Source organism: Desmodus rotundus, chromosome 1 (assembly GCF_022682495.2).
Source record: "Desmodus rotundus isolate HL8 chromosome 1, HLdesRot8A.1, whole genome shotgun sequence".
Lineage (NCBI taxonomy): Eukaryota > Metazoa > Chordata > Mammalia > Chiroptera > Phyllostomidae > Desmodus > Desmodus rotundus.
The window spans coordinates 88,275,051-88,292,578 of NC_071387.1; the positions used below are offsets into that span (position 1 = coordinate 88,275,051).

At 43.5% G+C, this 17,528-nt stretch overlaps 2 protein-coding genes across 23 annotated transcripts in view; one reads left to right on the plus strand and one right to left on the minus strand.

Moving 5' to 3' along the window:
• DCUN1D3 (defective in cullin neddylation 1 domain containing 3) overlaps positions 1 to 261 on the minus strand; it is a 51,843-nt gene extending 51,582 nt beyond the window's left edge. For 4 of the 6 annotated variants that reach the window (XM_045195475.3, XM_045195474.3, XM_045195473.3 and 1 more), the window contains exon 1: positions 24 to 190. The gene's annotated coding sequence lies outside the window, so the exon portion shown is untranslated. Of the gene's footprint in view, positions 1 to 23 lie in introns of all 6 variants that reach the window. The other 2 variants (XM_045195477.2, XM_024560305.4) reach the window with 2 other exon arrangements.
• A 9-nt stretch (positions 262 to 270) lies between these two features.
• On the plus strand, positions 271 to 16,602 carry LYRM1 (LYR motif containing 1). 17 transcript variants are annotated; one of them, XM_045195479.3, is made up of 6 exons: positions 393 to 734; positions 867 to 1,021; positions 2,824 to 2,902; positions 6,785 to 7,006; positions 11,638 to 11,730; positions 12,282 to 16,602. In XM_045195479.3, the coding sequence occupies exons 4-6, from the start codon at positions 6,836 to 6,838 to the stop codon at positions 12,396 to 12,398; spliced, it is 381 nt and encodes a 126-aa protein (XP_045051414.1). In that variant the 5' UTR covers positions 393 to 734; positions 867 to 1,021; positions 2,824 to 2,902; positions 6,785 to 6,835; the 3' UTR covers positions 12,399 to 16,602. The 17 variants fall into 17 exon arrangements, with proteins under 17 accessions (XP_045051420.1, XP_045051424.1, XP_045051414.1 ...); XM_045195485.2 differs by lacking the exons at positions 393 to 734; positions 867 to 1,021 and adding an exon at positions 271 to 365; XM_045195489.2 differs by lacking the exons at positions 393 to 734; positions 867 to 1,021 and adding an exon at positions 271 to 365 and having other exon boundaries at positions 6,847 to 7,006.
• The last annotated feature ends 926 nt before the right edge of the window (positions 16,603 to 17,528 follow it).

Consider the following 17,528-nt stretch of genomic DNA (forward strand, 5'->3'; position numbering starts at 1 on the left):
ACCCCTCCCCCCAACAAACTCACAGTTGCTCCAGAGGTTCCTCCAGTCAAACCCTTTCTGGAAACGACGGCGGCCCGGCGGGTCCAAACCACCTACCATCCCCGCTCGCGTTTCCAGGCTCCCTACCCTCGCCGCCGCCGTGCCCGCCGCCGCCTCTTCCTCCACCACTGCAGCCGCCTTGTCTTCATCTGCGGCCCACCGGCCGCGGCCGCGCCGGAGCCCCGCCCCTCCATCCCTCCCGCATCATCACTTCCGGTAACCCCACAAGCAGCCGGCTCCAGGAGGAAGAATGGTAGAGGGGAGGGGAGGGAACGTGTGGAAGATTGCATCACGATCTACGCAAAGACGTACGAAGCCGTAGCCAAGTAAGGGCAAAGATCTAGAGCCGTGAGGGGAGGGGGTTACTACCTCTCAGAGTTGGACTGAACCATTTGAAAGAGGGGAAAAGATAGCGAAAGGGGTAAAGGGAAAACAGGGAGAGAGGATAAAGTTGGCTATACTGTTGGGAGGAGTGTGGGCTAGAGTTTGAGATTTAAGGGAGACTCGAGACTACCTCAGACCTGGGACAGTTCTCCCACAGAGGTCCACCTAGTGGTTTGGTCTGGCCTGGCCTGCAGGACTTGCCGGAGCTCCGACGGCCGCCGCCGCTCAGCTAGGCTTCTGGCACCACCTCCTCCCAGCCCGTTTAGGGCTGCTGCGCTTCTGTGGGTGTGGGAAGGCTGGGCTGACGCAGAGTGAGTGTACTGGATGGAGACGCGGACCCCTGGCGCGGGAGACTAGGGGAATGGGTTGGCTCCCCAGGGGCAGGGATGGGTTAGGGGTGGAGGGCTACGACGTTGCTAGGAGACGTTTTTGTGTGACCCCAGCCTTGCGGGTGCGGCTCCGGGTCAGCGTCTCTGGCGCGGATTATCTGCGGAGCGAAGTGGCCCAAGGGCCAGAAAGGGAAGGCCTGGTTTGGGGATGCTGGGACGCCGGATTGCCGCCCATCTGAGACTATTCTGAATCCTTTGGATCCCCGACTGTAAGTGTGAAATTAGCAAGGGCAATTCCAGAGGCGAGAACGTTTAGCCTGGGAAGGTTGACCCAAACGAAGCCCCGTACGGGCTGCAGAGACTTTCTAGAGTAGGGAGAACCAGTGTCGTAATCCCCTTGGTCCTTTAAAGGAGGTTTCGCTCCATCACTTTTTATTCGAGTTCAGAAGAAAGTTAAAAGTAGATCAGTAGGGAAGATATCAGCAAGTGAGAAATGCCCCCAAAGACAGTAACACCAGGTTAACTGGTAGAAGATGGGAGGAGCGCCACCTAAATCGGGTAAGGCTGTTTCGAGAAGGCCAGGTTTTGCGGAGATCCGAGAAAAGGGGGAACTAGTTAAAGAGCTTTCTAGGCGGAGAAGAAAAACAGTAGGAAGTGTTCTGAGGACGAAAATGCAAGGTGGCTGTAATAGAGTGGTTTGTGATGGACAAGTGGCAGGGACTAATCAAGCAGAGCCTTTTAGCCCAAGGTAAGGGTTTGGTTATGTTACCGGACAGCTTTAAAAAGGGAAGTGACATGATCAGACTTACGTTTTTTAAAAAATCACTCGTGGTTGCTGGATGGAGAAGAGTGGAAGTTGTCAGACCTGTTAGGAGGCTGCTGCAGTGGCCAAGGGAGAGGTGAAGGCAGTGTTGCAGTAGCAGTGGATTAAATAAAGTGAGGGAGTTACATTCACGGTGTATTATAAGAGAAGTTTATTTAGAAAGCTACAGAGGCAAAAGAAGGGCCTGGGAGCTTCGGAGAGAGAATAGCAAAGGTAACTCGTTTGTGGGGAAGAAGAGGGGTAGGGAAAGGCTCGGGCTGGCCCTCAGTGTTATTTTGGAAGTAGAGCTTGTAGGACTTGCTGCTGAATTGGACATGCAGTGTATAGGAGAGGGAGAAATCAAGGATGGCTCGCTCTTAAGGGAAAACTATGGAGGAAATTACCTTATGTTCTCTTGTAAATATACTAGGTTTGGTAAGTCTGTTAACCATCCAGGTGAAGATGTTAAGAAGTTGCATATACAAGTCAGGGGAAAAGGTCATAGAAATAATAAATGTAGGTAGGGGTTTATTTCTAGATCACCTAGGCCTCTCAACTTCTGGGGGCTCTTTACCTTTAGAGATTACCCAGAGAAGGAGAAGCCTGCAAAGGAAACTCCTAACACAGACAAGTCCTAAAAGATGTCTTGGAATAATAGGATCCACCCTCATAATCAGTGAGACTCATCCACCCACTAGCCAGCTTCCATTCATCCTTTAAGGTCTGGCTTAAATCTTTTCTCTGGCTCTCCTGAGGGCAGTGCTTTTGGTCTTGTGCCCACGTGATTTGTGCCCATTGTAGTAAACCCAGTTTTGTTTGTTAATTGTTTATATACCTGTCTCCCCCACAGACTATTTCTTTGTGTCCTCCTGGCTCCTAGTATAGAGCCTTATCCATAGGGTTCAACATGTGGCTATAGCCAGGTAGAAACAGTTTTCATAACATCACATGTAGACTTCAACAGCTTCTGATAGAGGGGCTTTTGTCCCTGTTGCTGCCACTACTGCCACACATCTAGATATGCTCAATCTCATAAAATTGAGAAAGAGTATAAGAAAAAGACTCAGAAGGCCTGCATTTCAGTCTTGGATCTGCTACAGACCAAGCCGAGTGGCCTTGGATAGGCCCTTTTCTTTGATCAGAAGGGATTGGCCTGGATGGAGATTGCAAACTGGCAAGATAGATACTGCCTGCAAACGTTTTGCTCAACTCAGAAAGTGATTTGAATTTTTTGTAATCCTCATGGAGGATATGTTTATTGATTTTTAGAGAAAGAGGAAGGGGGTGGTGGAGAGAGAGAAACAGATCCATTGCCTCCCACCCACCGGAGATCGAATCTGCAACCTAGGTAAGTGCCCTAACCAGGGATTCAACCTGCAGCCTTTTGGTGTATGGGATAATGCTCTAACCCAGCCACCCAGCCACAGTGATTTAAATTGCCATATTTTTTCGGACTATAAGATGCATCTCCCCTCCCCACCCCCATTTTGGGAGGAAAATGGGGGTGTGTCTTATAGTCCGAATGTAGCTTACCTGGCCTGCTGTGGGGGTGGGGGGTTTTGGGGGGGGGTTTCCCCCCCTATTTTCCTCCTCTAAAACCTAGGTACATCTTATGGTCCTGTGCATCTTACAGTCCACAAACTACAGTATTTTCTAATTTACTTGTCAACATTTAAATATTGGGCATCAGAGGCTTTTGATATCTTGCTCCCTGGCATGTTGTCAGTTTGGCTCAAATAAACTCATAAAAGTTTAAATAAATAAAAAATTTTGTATCAAAGTCTAGATTTTTGGCTTCTCTTGAGAAATGAGACAATCTGGCAACAGCAGCCTGAGGTTCCTACACAGCAACAGTTACCTGAAGCCAAGGAACTGCTTCCTTCTTTGTGTTTCAGTGATCAAGTTTGCCTAAAGGTCTTTCTCCTCTACTACCTACTTGGCCCCTGTGGGCATTGGATTTGCAGTTATCAGTCTAGACCTGTCCATATGTAGCTACTAGCTATGTGTAACTACTTAAACTTAAGTAAAATTAAATTTAAAATTCAGTTCTTGGGTGCACTAACCACATTTCAAGTGCCCAATAGCTGCCTGTGGCCAGTGGTCTCCCTGTTGAACAGCATGCATGTAGAATATTTTCACCGTTGAAAATGGAGCTAGAAGGTACTCTGGGTGCTAATCATTCCACGCAAGGGAAAATGGACAATCATTGTTCCTACTCAAGGAATTTTGTGTAGTAAGGAGCTCAGTACCTCTGTAGATGAGAAAAGTTGCTTCTTTAATAGTTATTTGATAATTAGAGGGTACCTGGGAAGTGCCATGAAGGCAGGGACCCCTGGGCACAGTGAAGTTATTTATCAGATGGTTGGATCAATTCTCAGGTGCTAGAAAGCTCCAGCTATATCTAATGTTACAACCAGAACTTCTTAGGAAATAATCCAAAGTGAGGGATCTAAGTGTTAATTTAAATTTGAGTGTTTTGTATTCTCCAACTTCCCTCATTTCTATGAAGAGTTGAAATCCTGGGTAGTTATGAATGAATGACTGGGGTTGATCTTTATCATGGACCTAACCTAGTTTTCATTTACTTCCAGCACACACACCTGTAACACCACTTCCTACTTGTGGTTACTGGTTCCCAATGCCTCTGACTGACCCCTTACCTTGTCTTTATCTCAAAATATGCAGATAAGGAACCACATACTTCCGTTTCTTTTGGCTTGGGGTTAGAAAGTTGGTTTTTCATTTAGAATTGTTATCCCTGATGGGAAGAACACATGTAAATTTCATGGTTACAATAACCTGATTGGATCCCCTTACCAGTGCAATCTTGTATGTTCCCCTGTCCTGGAATAGTTAGAATGAGTGTACTTCCTAGCTGGTGTGGCTCAGTGGATTTAATGCCCGGCTGTGAATCAGAGTCACAGGTTTGATTCCCACTCAGGACACATGCCTGGTTTGCAGGGCAGGTCCACAGTGGAGGGCACGCCAGAGGCAACCACACATTGATGTTTCTGTCCTTGGCTTTCTCCCTTCCTTCCCCTCTCTAAAAATAAATAAATAAAAGCTTTAAAAAAACAACTTAGAGTGAATGTACTTAACCCATAAGATCTTGTTTGGAGGAGTTTAAAAGTCTTTCAGATGTCAATATTCTTTTACTTTTCCCGATGTTCTGAAGATTTTCCATATTACAGGGTTTAACCTAATTAATTCTATTTCCTATAGGTATAATAAAAACACTGTCTGCCCCCTGTACCCTGTCCCCATCTGACACACCATATTGTCACTTTCTGCGTAAAAATATACTGTCCAGAAAATAGCTGTGGTATGATTATGCCACAGTATCCTGAGATTTGCAAAACTGTGGCAATACAGTTCCCCCCTTTTTTTAAAAGATGTTATTTAATTATTTTTAGAGAGAGAGGAGAAGAACAAGGGAGAGAGAAAGAGAGGAAGAAAACATTGATATGCGCTTGGTTGCCTCTCAATGTCCCCCTACTGGGCACCTGGCCTGCAGTCCAGGCATGTACCCTGACCTCAAATAGAACCAGAGACCTTTTCTTCTTTTCTAATTGTTCAGTTTCAGTTGTCTGTCTTGCCCCTCACCCCTCATTGCTCTCCCCTGCCCCATCCAACCCCCACTCCCAAAGACAATACCCTCACCATTGTCCTTGTCCATGGATCCTTTGTACATGTTCACCTTCTCCCGACATCCCCTTTCCCCTCTCCCCTCTGGTCCTTGTCATTTTATTCTTTATTTACATGTCTCTGGTTCTATTTGCTTGCTTGTTTGTTCGTTTGTTTGATTTGTTGATTAGGTTCCACTTACATAGGTGAGATCATATGGCATTTGTCTTTCACTTCCTGTCTTATTTCACTTAGAATAATACTCTCCAGTTCCATCCAAGCTCTTGCGAAGGGTAGGAGTTCAGTCTTTCTGCTGCATAGAATTCTATTATGTAAATGTACCACAGATTTTTCATCCATTCATTTACTGATGGGCACTTAGGCTGTTTCCAGTACTTGGTTATTGTAAATAACACTGCTATGAACATTGGGGGTCATAGGTTCTTTTGAATTACTGTTGCAGGATTCGTAGGGTATAATCCCAGGAGTGGAATCACTGGATCAGAAGGCAGTTCCATTTTTAGTTTTTTGAGGAACTTCCATACTGTTTTTCACAGTAGCTGCACCACTCTGCTTTCCCACCAACAGTGCACCAGGGTTCCCTTTTCTCCACAACCTCACTAGCACTTGTTGTGTGTTGATTTGTTTATGATGCCGTTCTGACCAGTGTGAACTGGTATCTTATTGTGTGGTTTTAATTTACATCTCTTTGATGGCTGGTGATGCTGAAAATGCAATTAACTTTAGGGGATGCATTTAGGTCGGATTTTATACAAGTCCTTTGAACATAAAATGTTGATGTTTCAGAGTAAAAACCCAGAGAGTCCGTAAGATTTCAGTCATCATAAAGATTTTCAGTTACACTGATTGCACAGTTCTCTGCATAGAGAAATAGACCAACAATTTTAAATATTTTCAACAAGGTTATGATAAAATAAAAGGTAGAATTATGCCTGCAGGCAAAATTTGTTTAGCCTTCGTGGTACTCAAATTTTCAAAAGAAATGAATTAGTATCTTTTGAAATTTCATATTTTAAAAATCTAGGTGGCCTCCTATTTAGCTATCAGGAAACCTGGCATATCCCTAGGCCCTCATTTCTACATGGCAGCAGCTGGCTGGGGCTGAGTAGCAACTATCCCCTTTTAAGGAGGCATGTCTTCTACAGTTGGCCACTGTCCCCACTCACCAAGGTTTCCTGCCAGGCCAGCCTTAGAGGAACTTAAGTTTGCAATCCCTGCGTTAAATTCAGTTACTCAAAATGTGCCATCTCCTAGGCACTCAGATCAATGATGTAATTTTACCAGAATATACCCAGAAATTATCATTCCTAAGATTCTTTGGTAAAGCATTTAGTGGTTTAATGAATAATAAATGTGTATTTTGGTTTTACCATTTGGCTTTGGTTTGTAAGAATGGCTGTCTTGGAAAACAGTGTAGTTGAGCAACCCTCCACTATGCAGTGATGCCCCGGCCAGCTGAGAGATAGTTAGTACTCCTGCTGCAACTGTCCAGCAATGCTACAAACAGACTGCTTGAGAAAGAGCAATTATTTTTAGTCTAATTGAAGATCCTTACTGTTTTTTTTTTTTAATGTACATCTCTTAGCTGCCTACTGTCAAGTTGGATTTTTATTCAAATTTTCCCTCTTCTATTTTGATGGGTCTGAGGATGACAACAGCAACAAGACAAGAAGTTCTTGGCCTCTACCGCCGAATTTTCAGGCTTGCGAGGAAATGGCAGGCGGCATCAGGGCAGATGGAAGATACCATTAAAGAAAAACAATACATATTAAATGAAGCCAGGATGCTGTTCCAGAAAAACAAAAACGTGAGTAGCCTCCATTGGAGATTGCAAGGAAAGCAGTTTCATGTGTTTGTTCATTTCTTTTCTGTCCTAAAATTGGGAGAACTGAACAGTCACAGTGGCAGAGTATGGGCAGGCAGGGGCTGGCGGCGCAGCCTGGTTAGCTTGCCCAGCCACCAGGAAACAGACTAGCTCTGGTGTGTCTGCACTCGTCTCAGTCTTGGTCCAGCTATTAACTGGCTCATCAGCATCCCAGCATCCTGAGAAGTCCACCAAGGCAGGTGAGATGAGTCAGGCCAGTGAAAGTTTTCAAAGGGTGAGCAGTCCCTCACATTGTTATGCCTATTGCAGGCTACTCCCACAGGAGATACACAGTTGATTTTTTTTTCAATTCATAAACTGTTCAAGGCTTCCAATATAAACCCATTCTGAGGGAGGAGAACAGGATTAAGACACAGGTTTCCTTTATAACTTAGCTTTGAACTCAAGCCTCTTTGGCTACTATAGTGAGTTTGCCCTCTGAGACCACAGAATTGGGTAAAATAGTGTTCTCATGAACTAGTTTAATGGAAATGTACACCCGGACAGACACCAGGGAGCCAAAAACCATTTCTAAGAGGCTCAATTTGACTCATCCCAGTAAACCCTGAAACATTATCTGGTAGCCTCTTAGGAGGAGTGCCTGGCACAGAGCCCAGGAAGAGGCTTCCAGTTCTTGACCTTTCTTAAGTCTGCCACATTGATCTCACAGATTCAATGCTGTTCCTGTTCCCTCATGAACTTCCTGACATCTGCTCTTTTTTTCCCCCTCTCTGACCCCTGTCTCTGTCTCCTTTTTGGCCTTCTCTTCTCACACACCCTGCTGCCAGCTCTATGGGTCCTCTGAAGGTCAGCCATATGCTCTGAGGCCCAAGGAGCCAGCAGCCACCTTATGGTTCCAGCTCCCATATCTGAACACCCAGCCTCAGCCTTTCACCACCCCACTTGAAGAACCTCCCCCCAACCCATGCCCCAACCCCCCCAGTCCAAGCATAATGGTTAAGAACCATTAAGAACTCATCTTTCCACAAGACTGCCTCCCCTCCCCTCCCCTTCCAGGCTTGTCCATTTTTGTTGTGGCTCCTGTTACCACTCTAAAACGCTTGGCTCTCATTCTTTCACTCAACAGGTATCTGAGTAAGGTATCTATGTGCCAAACACCAGACTAGACATTGAGGATATAAAATAAGCAAAACCAAGACGTGGTCCCTCAAAAAGGTGTCAGAATTAAAGGGAAAGAAATATAAAATTACAGTTGGGATAAGTGCTACAAAAGAAACCCTCCCAATCTTTAGTACCTTACCTTCTTGGAATCCCTGAAGCTCCCTGCTTTATATAGCCAAATTGCATGTGAAGCTTCTCTACCCTCTGACCCTCCTCCAGCTTCTCCAAACATTTTCTGTTTGTAGTGTACAGTATATGTAGCTCTGAGATCCTTAAAACTGGCCTGGGAGGAATGAAAATCAAATATTGCAAGTGCTGTTTCTGTTTTTATTGCATCCTTTCAAAAAAAATCAATATAAATACCTACATGGAATCTGTGGGTTCAAAAGTATTTATTGAAAGGAGTTGGTGATTTAATAAGTTTGAAGACCACTGACTTTTTCTTCCTTTTTTGTTTCACTTATATTGCTATGGCCTCCCCAACCAGGCTGTCATTTCTTCAAATGCACAGACAGTGACTTGTACTTTCCTAGTATATCCCATTGGCATTGACTTGTGGTTGTCATAAATTAACAAGCATTTACAAATACTTTGATTCAATTGACCTTCAGGAAGCCTTCTTCAATTTCTCTGCCCTCCCCTGACCCCAGGATGAATTCCTGTTTACTAATTGATTACGTACCACTGTATCTTCTCTGTGGCTTCAAGTGTCAAAATTGTTTTGCCCGGGTAATAAAGGCAGGTACCATGGCCTAACAGTGTCCAGCCTGGTGCTGGGGATATCACAGTAGTACGTGCCCAAGTAAACCCCTGCAGGCTCACTCACCTGAGGACTGCTCAAGATCTGTTGGGTTTTCAGTTATGGCAATAAGCAATCCTTCATTTGCCTCTGCTTGAATTGTCCTAATGTGGTGAGAGCCAGAGGGCACATATGTGCCAATGATGGTACATGAATGAGATTTTGTTGTGTTGGGGGAGGTACATGGGCTTTTAATTTTAACATATGTGCTTGTTTTACTATGTGTTAGAAAGAAAACAGGTATCAGGTCATTTCACAAATACAATGCATAGGAAAGTCCATTTAAAGAAAAAGTTTATGCCCTGGCTGTTGTGGCTCAGTGCACTGAGCACTGGCCTGCAAATGAAAGGGTTACTGGTTCGATTCCCAGTCAGGGCACATGCCATGCTGGGTTTGCGGACCAGGTCCCAAGCAGGGGGCATATGAGAGGCAACCACACATTGATGTTTCTCTCCCTCTTTCTTTCTCTCCCTTTCCCTCTCTCTATAAATGAAGAAAGGAAGGAAGGAGGGAGGGAAGGAGAAAAGAAAAAGTTTAATGTTGGTGTAGGTTGGTGTAGGTGGTATGTAGATACAGAAAAATCATGCAGGCAGCCTCTGAAAGATGGAATTTGGAGACCTCTAACCCAGACTTGTTCAGATGGACAACTGGAGCCCTGGGAGCCCTCAATCCCTTTAACTATAGCTTTATCAGGGGCTTCTTTCTCTACCATCCTTCATGCAAACAGACAAAAGTAGTTCCTCATAACCTTACTGTCTATAAGAGCTTGATAATACTCCAAGAGTATCTCATAAATTGCTCTGAATCCTAAGAGGCAAATGGAAAGGAATATGGACATATTCCCAAGGGGGACATCAAAGCAACAGCTTCTGAGAAGCACAGAGGTCAGAAAGCTGAGCTTCTGCCCCAAGGGACTCAACTGGGTTCTGTGCATTGCAATTCCTGGAATTCCTCTACTTCAAGCGGTGCCATAGGACACCTTGGAATTTCCAAGCCGTGTGGCCCAGATTTCGCTGTGGGTATCATGTGGAGCTGATGCAGTCCCAGCTCGATTTTGAGACCACTTGCAAACTCTTAGCATCCTCAGAATGAGAGGCTCTCTCCTCCTCACCTAGCTTTCTGTTTTTCAGAATGCATTTGTCATTCTTTTACTTGAAACTGGACTACCATGATTTGACTGTTTTAGAATTTCAAAAGCCATTTCTTTTTTTTTTTTTAATTTTTATTGTTATTCAAGTACAGTTATATGCCTTTTCTCCCCATCCCTCCACCCCACCCCAACTGAACCCACCTCCCTCCCCCACCTCCACCTTCCCCCTTGATGTGGTCCATATATCCTTTATAGTAGTTCCTGTAATCCCCTCTCCTCACTGTCCCCTCCCCACTCCCCCCTGCCCATCCTTAGATTGTTCTTAACTTCAATGTCTCTGGTTATATTTTGTTTGCTTTTTTCTTCTATTGATTATGTTCCAGTTAAAGGTGAGATGATATGGTATTTGTCCCTCACCGCCTAGCTTATTTCACTTAGCATAATCAAAAACCATTTCTTAATCTTACTAATGAGCAAGGCAGTTCATAGTTCAAAATGAGAGATGAATCATTCTCCAATATCTCAGGGGTACCTAGACAGCACTTGATGATACAGTTGAGTTACTTCAAACTTTGATCAACATGGGGAGGATATGAAGAAGACTCTCAGTGTTGTGGGAATATAATTTATAGCTTGCTTGTAGGAATTTAAATTGGTCAACCTCTTAAAGCAGCAATTTTCAACCAGTGTGCCACAACAATTTTTAAAACATACAATACCTGACTATTCAGTTGGGCACTGACTTCTTTTCCCTTAGATTGTCAAACTACAAAATTACAACAGCCAACAGAACAATAGCTGTCTGGTGTGAATGAATCAAACTTATTCCTATTTTTTTGTCAGATGGGAAAAAATATATTATTTGGTGTGCCTCAGAATTTTAGTAATTAGTTGATGTGTGCCATGAAATGGAAAAGGTTGAAAGTCGCTGTCTTAGAGGGTAATCTGAATCTAGAGAATTAATTTAATTGTGAGAATTAAAAATGCATGAACATATACCCTTTGACATGCAGTTCTTTCTGTAGGAAATTATCTTTTAGATAATTTGGCATATGAGCCAAAAAAAATTTAGAGGGATCCATAATAGAGTTGTTTATAATGGCAAAGATAGGAGATAACCTGAATGTCCAGTAGAAGATTGGTTAAATTATGTTAGAGTTTGGTGTAGCTGTTAAAAAGAATGGGGCAGTTTTATATGTGTAAATGTAGAAGGAGCTTCAGTTTATTCGTGATAAAAAGGAAGGTTCAGAACAAAGTGAGCTGTCATTTGTGTACAAAAAGAAAACTGAAGTGTATAAATATATGCTGACATATTCAGAGAATATCGCTGTGAGGACAAACAAAAAACTGGTAACTATTGTCCTTGAGAGAGGAACTGGGAGACAGAGGTAAGAGGTAGACTTTGTTTTAAAAGTTTAATCCACATTAAATTTTACATGAAATTGCTTTTGAATTTTCAAATTTCAATATTTTATTTCTTGGCTGGTAAACTGAAAGTTTCAGAAAACATGCACCTATATTCTGTGTAGCATTAGAAAGATGCCTGTTTTCCTCTTTTACTAGCTCACAGACACAGACCTGATTAAGCAGTGTATAGATGAATGCACAGCCAGGATCGAAATTGGACTACATTACCAGATTCCTTATCCAAGGCCAGTAAGTGTGACCCCAGTTAATATGTGGTGGGTATTTATCCTTTGCGGAGAGCTTGCCAAGAAGTCGAGAACTAGTATAGGAGACATGTTGAAAACAAGCTGTACTTGTATGCTGCCAACCCATCACAACCAACCTGAATGTCAGTGGATGCCTGATTTCTCCTACTTGGCACAACTTATGGATACATATGGAAGGGAAAGCCAGCTCACATTTACATAGGTTTTTCTTTTTCTTTTCACTTTTATGGAAAGATTTCCTTATTATAAAAGATAGGTTTGTTAATAAATGAATAAAGTTCAAACATTAAAGGGATGGTTAAGTAGAAAGTGAAATTTGTCACAAATTCATACCCTGTGGTGTGGTGTAACTTCTGAGCCTCCATTTTCTCATCTATTAATGTTGATGTAGTTCCTTATGAGATGATTATAAGGAATAATGACTCTGTATTTAGTGCTTAGGAGAGAGCATGGTATTTAGTAAGTCCTTAACAAATATGAGTTGCTGCAATGATTATAATTCCTAATATTATCATTCTTACTCTTCTTACTCAGATTCATCTGCCTCCAATGGGGCTTATCCCACTACGAGGCCAGGGGCTTCGAAGCCAGGAAAAACTGAGGAAACTTTCCAAACCAGTATATCTCAAGTCTCATGATGAGGTTTCTTAATCCAGAAGAAAGTTTATTTCTCAGAATAATGGGCCAACTAGGTCTTGAATGTAAACCGGACAACAAAACCTTTTTCCTTGATTGGGGCAAAAATTCAAATTATGTTCTTAAAAACCTCCAAAATATTGGTACTTACCACATGATGTGTAGCATCATGCCTGAGTGGACAACACTAATCCTTGAAGTCACGGACCTTACATCCTCCCTGAAAGCATCATTTGGAAATAAGACTAAAGCCTGTGGAAGGAAGACTGAAGAATGACAGGGCTTCTTATGGAAATGCCATCGCCAGACATGTCAGCTGATGGAAAGAAGTTACCTATGTGCAGGGAGTTCTAATGACTGCCATGAAACAATATACCTCCCTCAGTATTTTTAGGCCTTTTTTTAAGTTATAGATTTGTTTAAAATTGGGCTTTTTTGTGTGTTTTGTTATCTTTTGCACCTTCTAATTTCCAGGTAAATGCCACCTTAAGAAGTGCATCATTGGATGCCCTGACTGGTGTGGCTCAGTTGATTGGGCGTTGTCCTGCAAATCAAAAGGTTGCTGGTTGGATTCCCAAAGTCAGGAAACATGCCTGGGTTGTGGGTTTGGTCCCCGGAAGGGGAGTATATGAGAGGCAGCCAACTGATATTTCTATCTTACAACGATGTTTCTCTTCCTCCCTTCCCCACTCTCTAAAAATAAATAAAATTTTTTTGTTTGTTTTACAAAGTGCGTCGTTGGATAGATCATGGTTTTTCATGGAAATTTGATGAGACTCATCCCTGCCTCCTTCATACACATATACAAAACCTCATCTCACTTAAATGCATATGAAGTTAAGTTGGTTAGAGCATCGTCCCCGTGCGCCAGGGTTGCTGATTCAATCCCCAGTTGGGCACATACAAGAGTCAACCAATGAATGCATAAATAAGTGTGAAGACAAGTCAGTGTCTCTCAGTGTCTCACTCTCCCCTCCCTCTTTCTAAAACTCAATATAAAATTTTAAAAATAGGCATTATATTCCAATCTTAGAGCCTGCTTCTGTAAGCAGGAGCATAGTTTTTTTTTGCTCTGGGTAAGTATTGCAGGGTTTGGCAATGGAAATATATATTGCTATGTATATAATACTATGTAAAATATAGTTTTTACTACATAATACTGTATCAGAGGAGTAAGAGCATGTGTGTATGTAACACTCATGTAGTGCAGCTATAGGCCTTTGCTGAAGAGACAGAACTCCGAATGTGCTGGCAGGTGTGTTGGCCATGAATGAGTACAACACCCCAGTCTATCTTGAACTGGAAGACATGACTCTGCTGTCCCATCAGTCATTCGCCTTCCATGTAGTCAGTCTGGTTGTGGATACATCTCCCTGCACAGAAGTTCTAATGTTTAAGACTCATTCGATCTAGATCCTGTGAACTCAAGTACATCTGTAGAGCCAATGAAATGCTGATCTATATTGCAATGGAAGAGAAACTAGCTCTGCTGGTCCAGGTGACATGGTTTGCCTGTCTCCATCAGTAACTCAAGGTGATTTTTTAACTATACAATTTTTTTCTTACTGTGTTGATTGTAGAAACTACCTTTCCCACCCAGCCTTCTCCAAGATGGGAGCCAATCTAATTGCTAGCTAGCCTCTGAGTTTCTTCCATGTGCCAGAAATCTTAACCTGTGAATTTTATATACCTTGCCTTCTTTGCAAAGATGCATATTTTTTCTTCATTTTCTTTCCAAGACTATAAGATCTCCATCATTAGGTCTTTTAAAATCTATTTTTTAAAAGATTTTATTTATTTTTAGAGAGGGGGAAGGGAAGGAGAAAGGGAGAGAAACATCAATGTGTGGTTGCCTCTCACATGCCCCCACTGGGGACCTGGCCCACGACATGGGCATGTGCCCTGACTGGGAATCAAACCAGCAACCCTTTGGTTCACAGGCCCGTGCTCAATCCACTGAGCTACACCAGCCAGGACTCCATTATTTAGTATTCTAAAGGCAGAGTCTATCTTTCTGCATCCCTTGTCTCCATGTACTTTCCTCCCAACACTGACAAGGACTAAAAACTACCCCAAAACTAGATTTTTAAAGAGCAAGGAGTAGTGTGGTGACAAGGTTTCCGATTTCATCTGCTGAGCTATTTGCAGGCAGGGCTGACAGCTTCTCACTGAGCTGATCTCTGGCCATCTTTGTCCCAGGACTCTAGCCACTGACTCACCGGGACTTCTGAAGAACATACTGCTCTTTTCCAGGGAGAGACTTTAATAGATCACATTAGACCTCAAACTTGTGGCAATCTTTCTTCTCAAAGTGGAGGAAGATTTTTAATTACAAAAATTTAATCTTTTGTACAGAAACATTCTGTCCTTTGACCCCTGATGAATGAAATAACTAGTCCCTGCTTCCCTCAGCTTTTGTTGCTGAAGAGAGAGTTAGGTAACTAATTAAAATTTAAAATTCAGTTGCCTTAGCAACCCCCTCAGTGCCTTGCAGCTTGCAATGTGACTTACCCAAACCAGCTGAAGATTCAGGGATTTGGGATCCTGACCATCTTTCCATCTCACATGACTAATAGTCTCACTTGGAATGATAAGACAGTTCCAGCTATTATCCATTCTGATATTTTCCCCCATGAGAAAAAGTTGTTTTTCTGGGGAGGGGGGAGGGCAGGGAAGGGGGAGGGAAGCTAACCTCTCTACTTTGAGCAGAAGGAGACTGGCTCCTCCTGTATCTTGATTGCCCCTGGTAAGATCAAAACTCCCCATAGGCACTTTTTCTCTGGCGTCACTTAGCTGGTTTGCTGATTTCCTAATTCAGAGTCCTGAAATCAGATTTTGATTGGCACCGTGTTCCCATGAAGAAATGAGGTTTCAAAATATGTTTCTCAGAAGTTTCCCACGTGCAGAAGAAATCAGCAACTCTGAGTCAGGACATTTCTTCTAGTGAAGAAGTGAAGCAGCCAGGCGGACACATTAAGACTCTTAAACAGCCTTATGTCTTGCTCAGTTATGAACCCATCAATGGAATGTCCTGAAAAAAATTATATTTAGAGCCAAATTGCTACACGACAGGGTTAGTTGCTCAGTGGTTAGAGCCTTGTCCCATATACCAAAAAGTGATGGGTTTGATTTACAGTTAGGGCACATACCTAGGTTGTAGTGAAGCAGGGTGCAGCCAAGAGGAGGGCCCCAAGAAGGGATTTGTAATGGGGTCCAGGACTCGGGGTGTCCAGGAAATGTTAGAAAAATGTATATAGGATGTCTTCACCCCCACAGGTCTGAGCCAAGGGGGATGGGACACATGGAACAGGGCCATTCAGAGCTGTTTTGGGTAGCAAGAGCTTTGCAGCTAACCCCTGGCACAGTCATTTAACATATCTATAACCTTTAACTGGTTTCATGGATGTGTTAAGTAGCTGTGGCCATGCTTTGAGCCAGGGGGATGGGACCAAATTCCACCCAGGATGGGACTGGGAAGTAACTCCCCCTGGTTACAGGGCCTGTGGGAGAGCTTGGAGATGATTGGCTCCATGCCATGGGGCCACACCTGCCCAGACTTACTATGGCAGCCCAGTAAAGCTGGAAGAGTACAAGGATGCTGGCAGGTGTAGCTGACTGTAGGAGGAATCGGAAATGGGGCTGCAAAGGAAGATGGGTGCTGGGATTTAAACCTAGGCCCAGCAGCCATAGTAGTAGGGAGGACCACAAGGTTTTGGAGAAGAGAGGAGACCACGCGGCTCCAAAGTAAATGGGGAGGAGACCATGCGGCTCTGAAAGAAGGAGTAGACCATGCGGCTCTGAAGTAAATGGGAGAACCACGAGGCTCTGAAGCAAGTAGATAGATAGAGGTCCATGTGGTTCTGAAGTGGGGAAAAGGACCACGTGGTTTTGGAGGGCTTTTTGCCACGCAGCTTAGGCAGCAGGAGAGACTTTGCAGCCATAGAGAAAGGGGAGAGAGGACTCTTGCTGGTGGGCCATGAGAAGGTGCCACATGGCTTTGGATTAACTGGAGATCGCAGCAGCCACACAGCTGATGGTGCCGGGAGCCTGAATCACGGACTTCTACTTCTTTTCCGGTACCCCGGACTGGGCACAGGGAGAGGGGAGGACTGTGCATCTGTGGGTATTCTAAAGGACTTTAGTATCTTATTGAAGACATTAGGTCATTACTCTTAAGTTTGTGTAACTTTTAAATAAACAATTCCTTTCCTTTTCACCAGTCTTTGGCATTGAGAGACGTCTTTCCTCTGGCAGCGGGCATTGCGAACCTGGCAGGTGGGCGTGGGGGAAGGAACCTCCAGAGACAGAAAGGGGGAATCCTTTCTGTAATAATTTATCGTGAACCACCCCCTGCCCTCTGCTCTGTAACAGTAGGTTTGATCCCCAGTAAGGGGTGCATACAGAAAGCAACTGATCGATGTTTCTCTCTCTCACCCTCCCTTCCCCCTTTCTAAAATCAATAAACATAACCTCAGGGGAGGATTTTAAAATGTATATTTTTATCTTCCTCCAGATTCTCTTCCAGTGGCCCTTAGAAGAAACAGTGACAAACTAAAAATTTCTTGGACATGGTTGAAGCTAATCTCTTTAAGATTCTGCATCACAACTTGCCAAGTCCTCAGTGGGGGAGGCAGCATGTGACCTTGAAAAACGCAGTGTTTGACAGCCACACAGACCTTAGCTCCAAACCTGGCTCTGCAGTGTTGAAATTGCTGGGTAATCTCAGGCAAGTTTCTTAATCTCCCTGAACTTCCAGAGGGAGAGACAATCATGCCCAGCATAGGCACAAGCAAGATATCTGAAGGCCTGGATGCAACCCATGGCACACTGTAGCCATGTGGCAGATATTGGTCCTCTCACATCTCCTTTGTTCTTGAAGCTTCGGCCTATATCTGTGTGGGCTAGTAGAGAAGCACCTGGGTCCCATGCTACCCCAGACAGCTGTGGAACTTTGGATTTGTTACTTTTCTAAACCTCCATTTCTACATCTCTAAAATTCATATGGTAATACCTACCACATAAGATGGTTGTGAGCAATGCATTTTAACTCTCAAAAAAATATGATTTTATGCAGAGAATGCACTGAACTAGAGAATGCACTTAACTCTCAAGAGCATTAAAAAACAGAAGTAGCACAGCCTCTTT

Excerpts from the sequence above, each read along its gene's own strand:
- LYRM1 (XM_045195487.3), top strand. The coding sequence starts at position 1,286 with ATGGGAGGAGCGCCACCTAAATCGG. Across the intron at positions 1,311-2,823 it reads AGGAGCGCCACCTAAATCGG|AGAAAGAGGAAGGGGGTGGT; the intron begins GTAAGGCTGTTT and ends ATTGATTTTTAG. Across the intron at positions 11,731-12,281 it reads AGATTCCTTATCCAAGGCCA|ATTCATCTGCCTCCAATGGG; the intron begins GTAAGTGTGACC and ends CTTCTTACTCAG.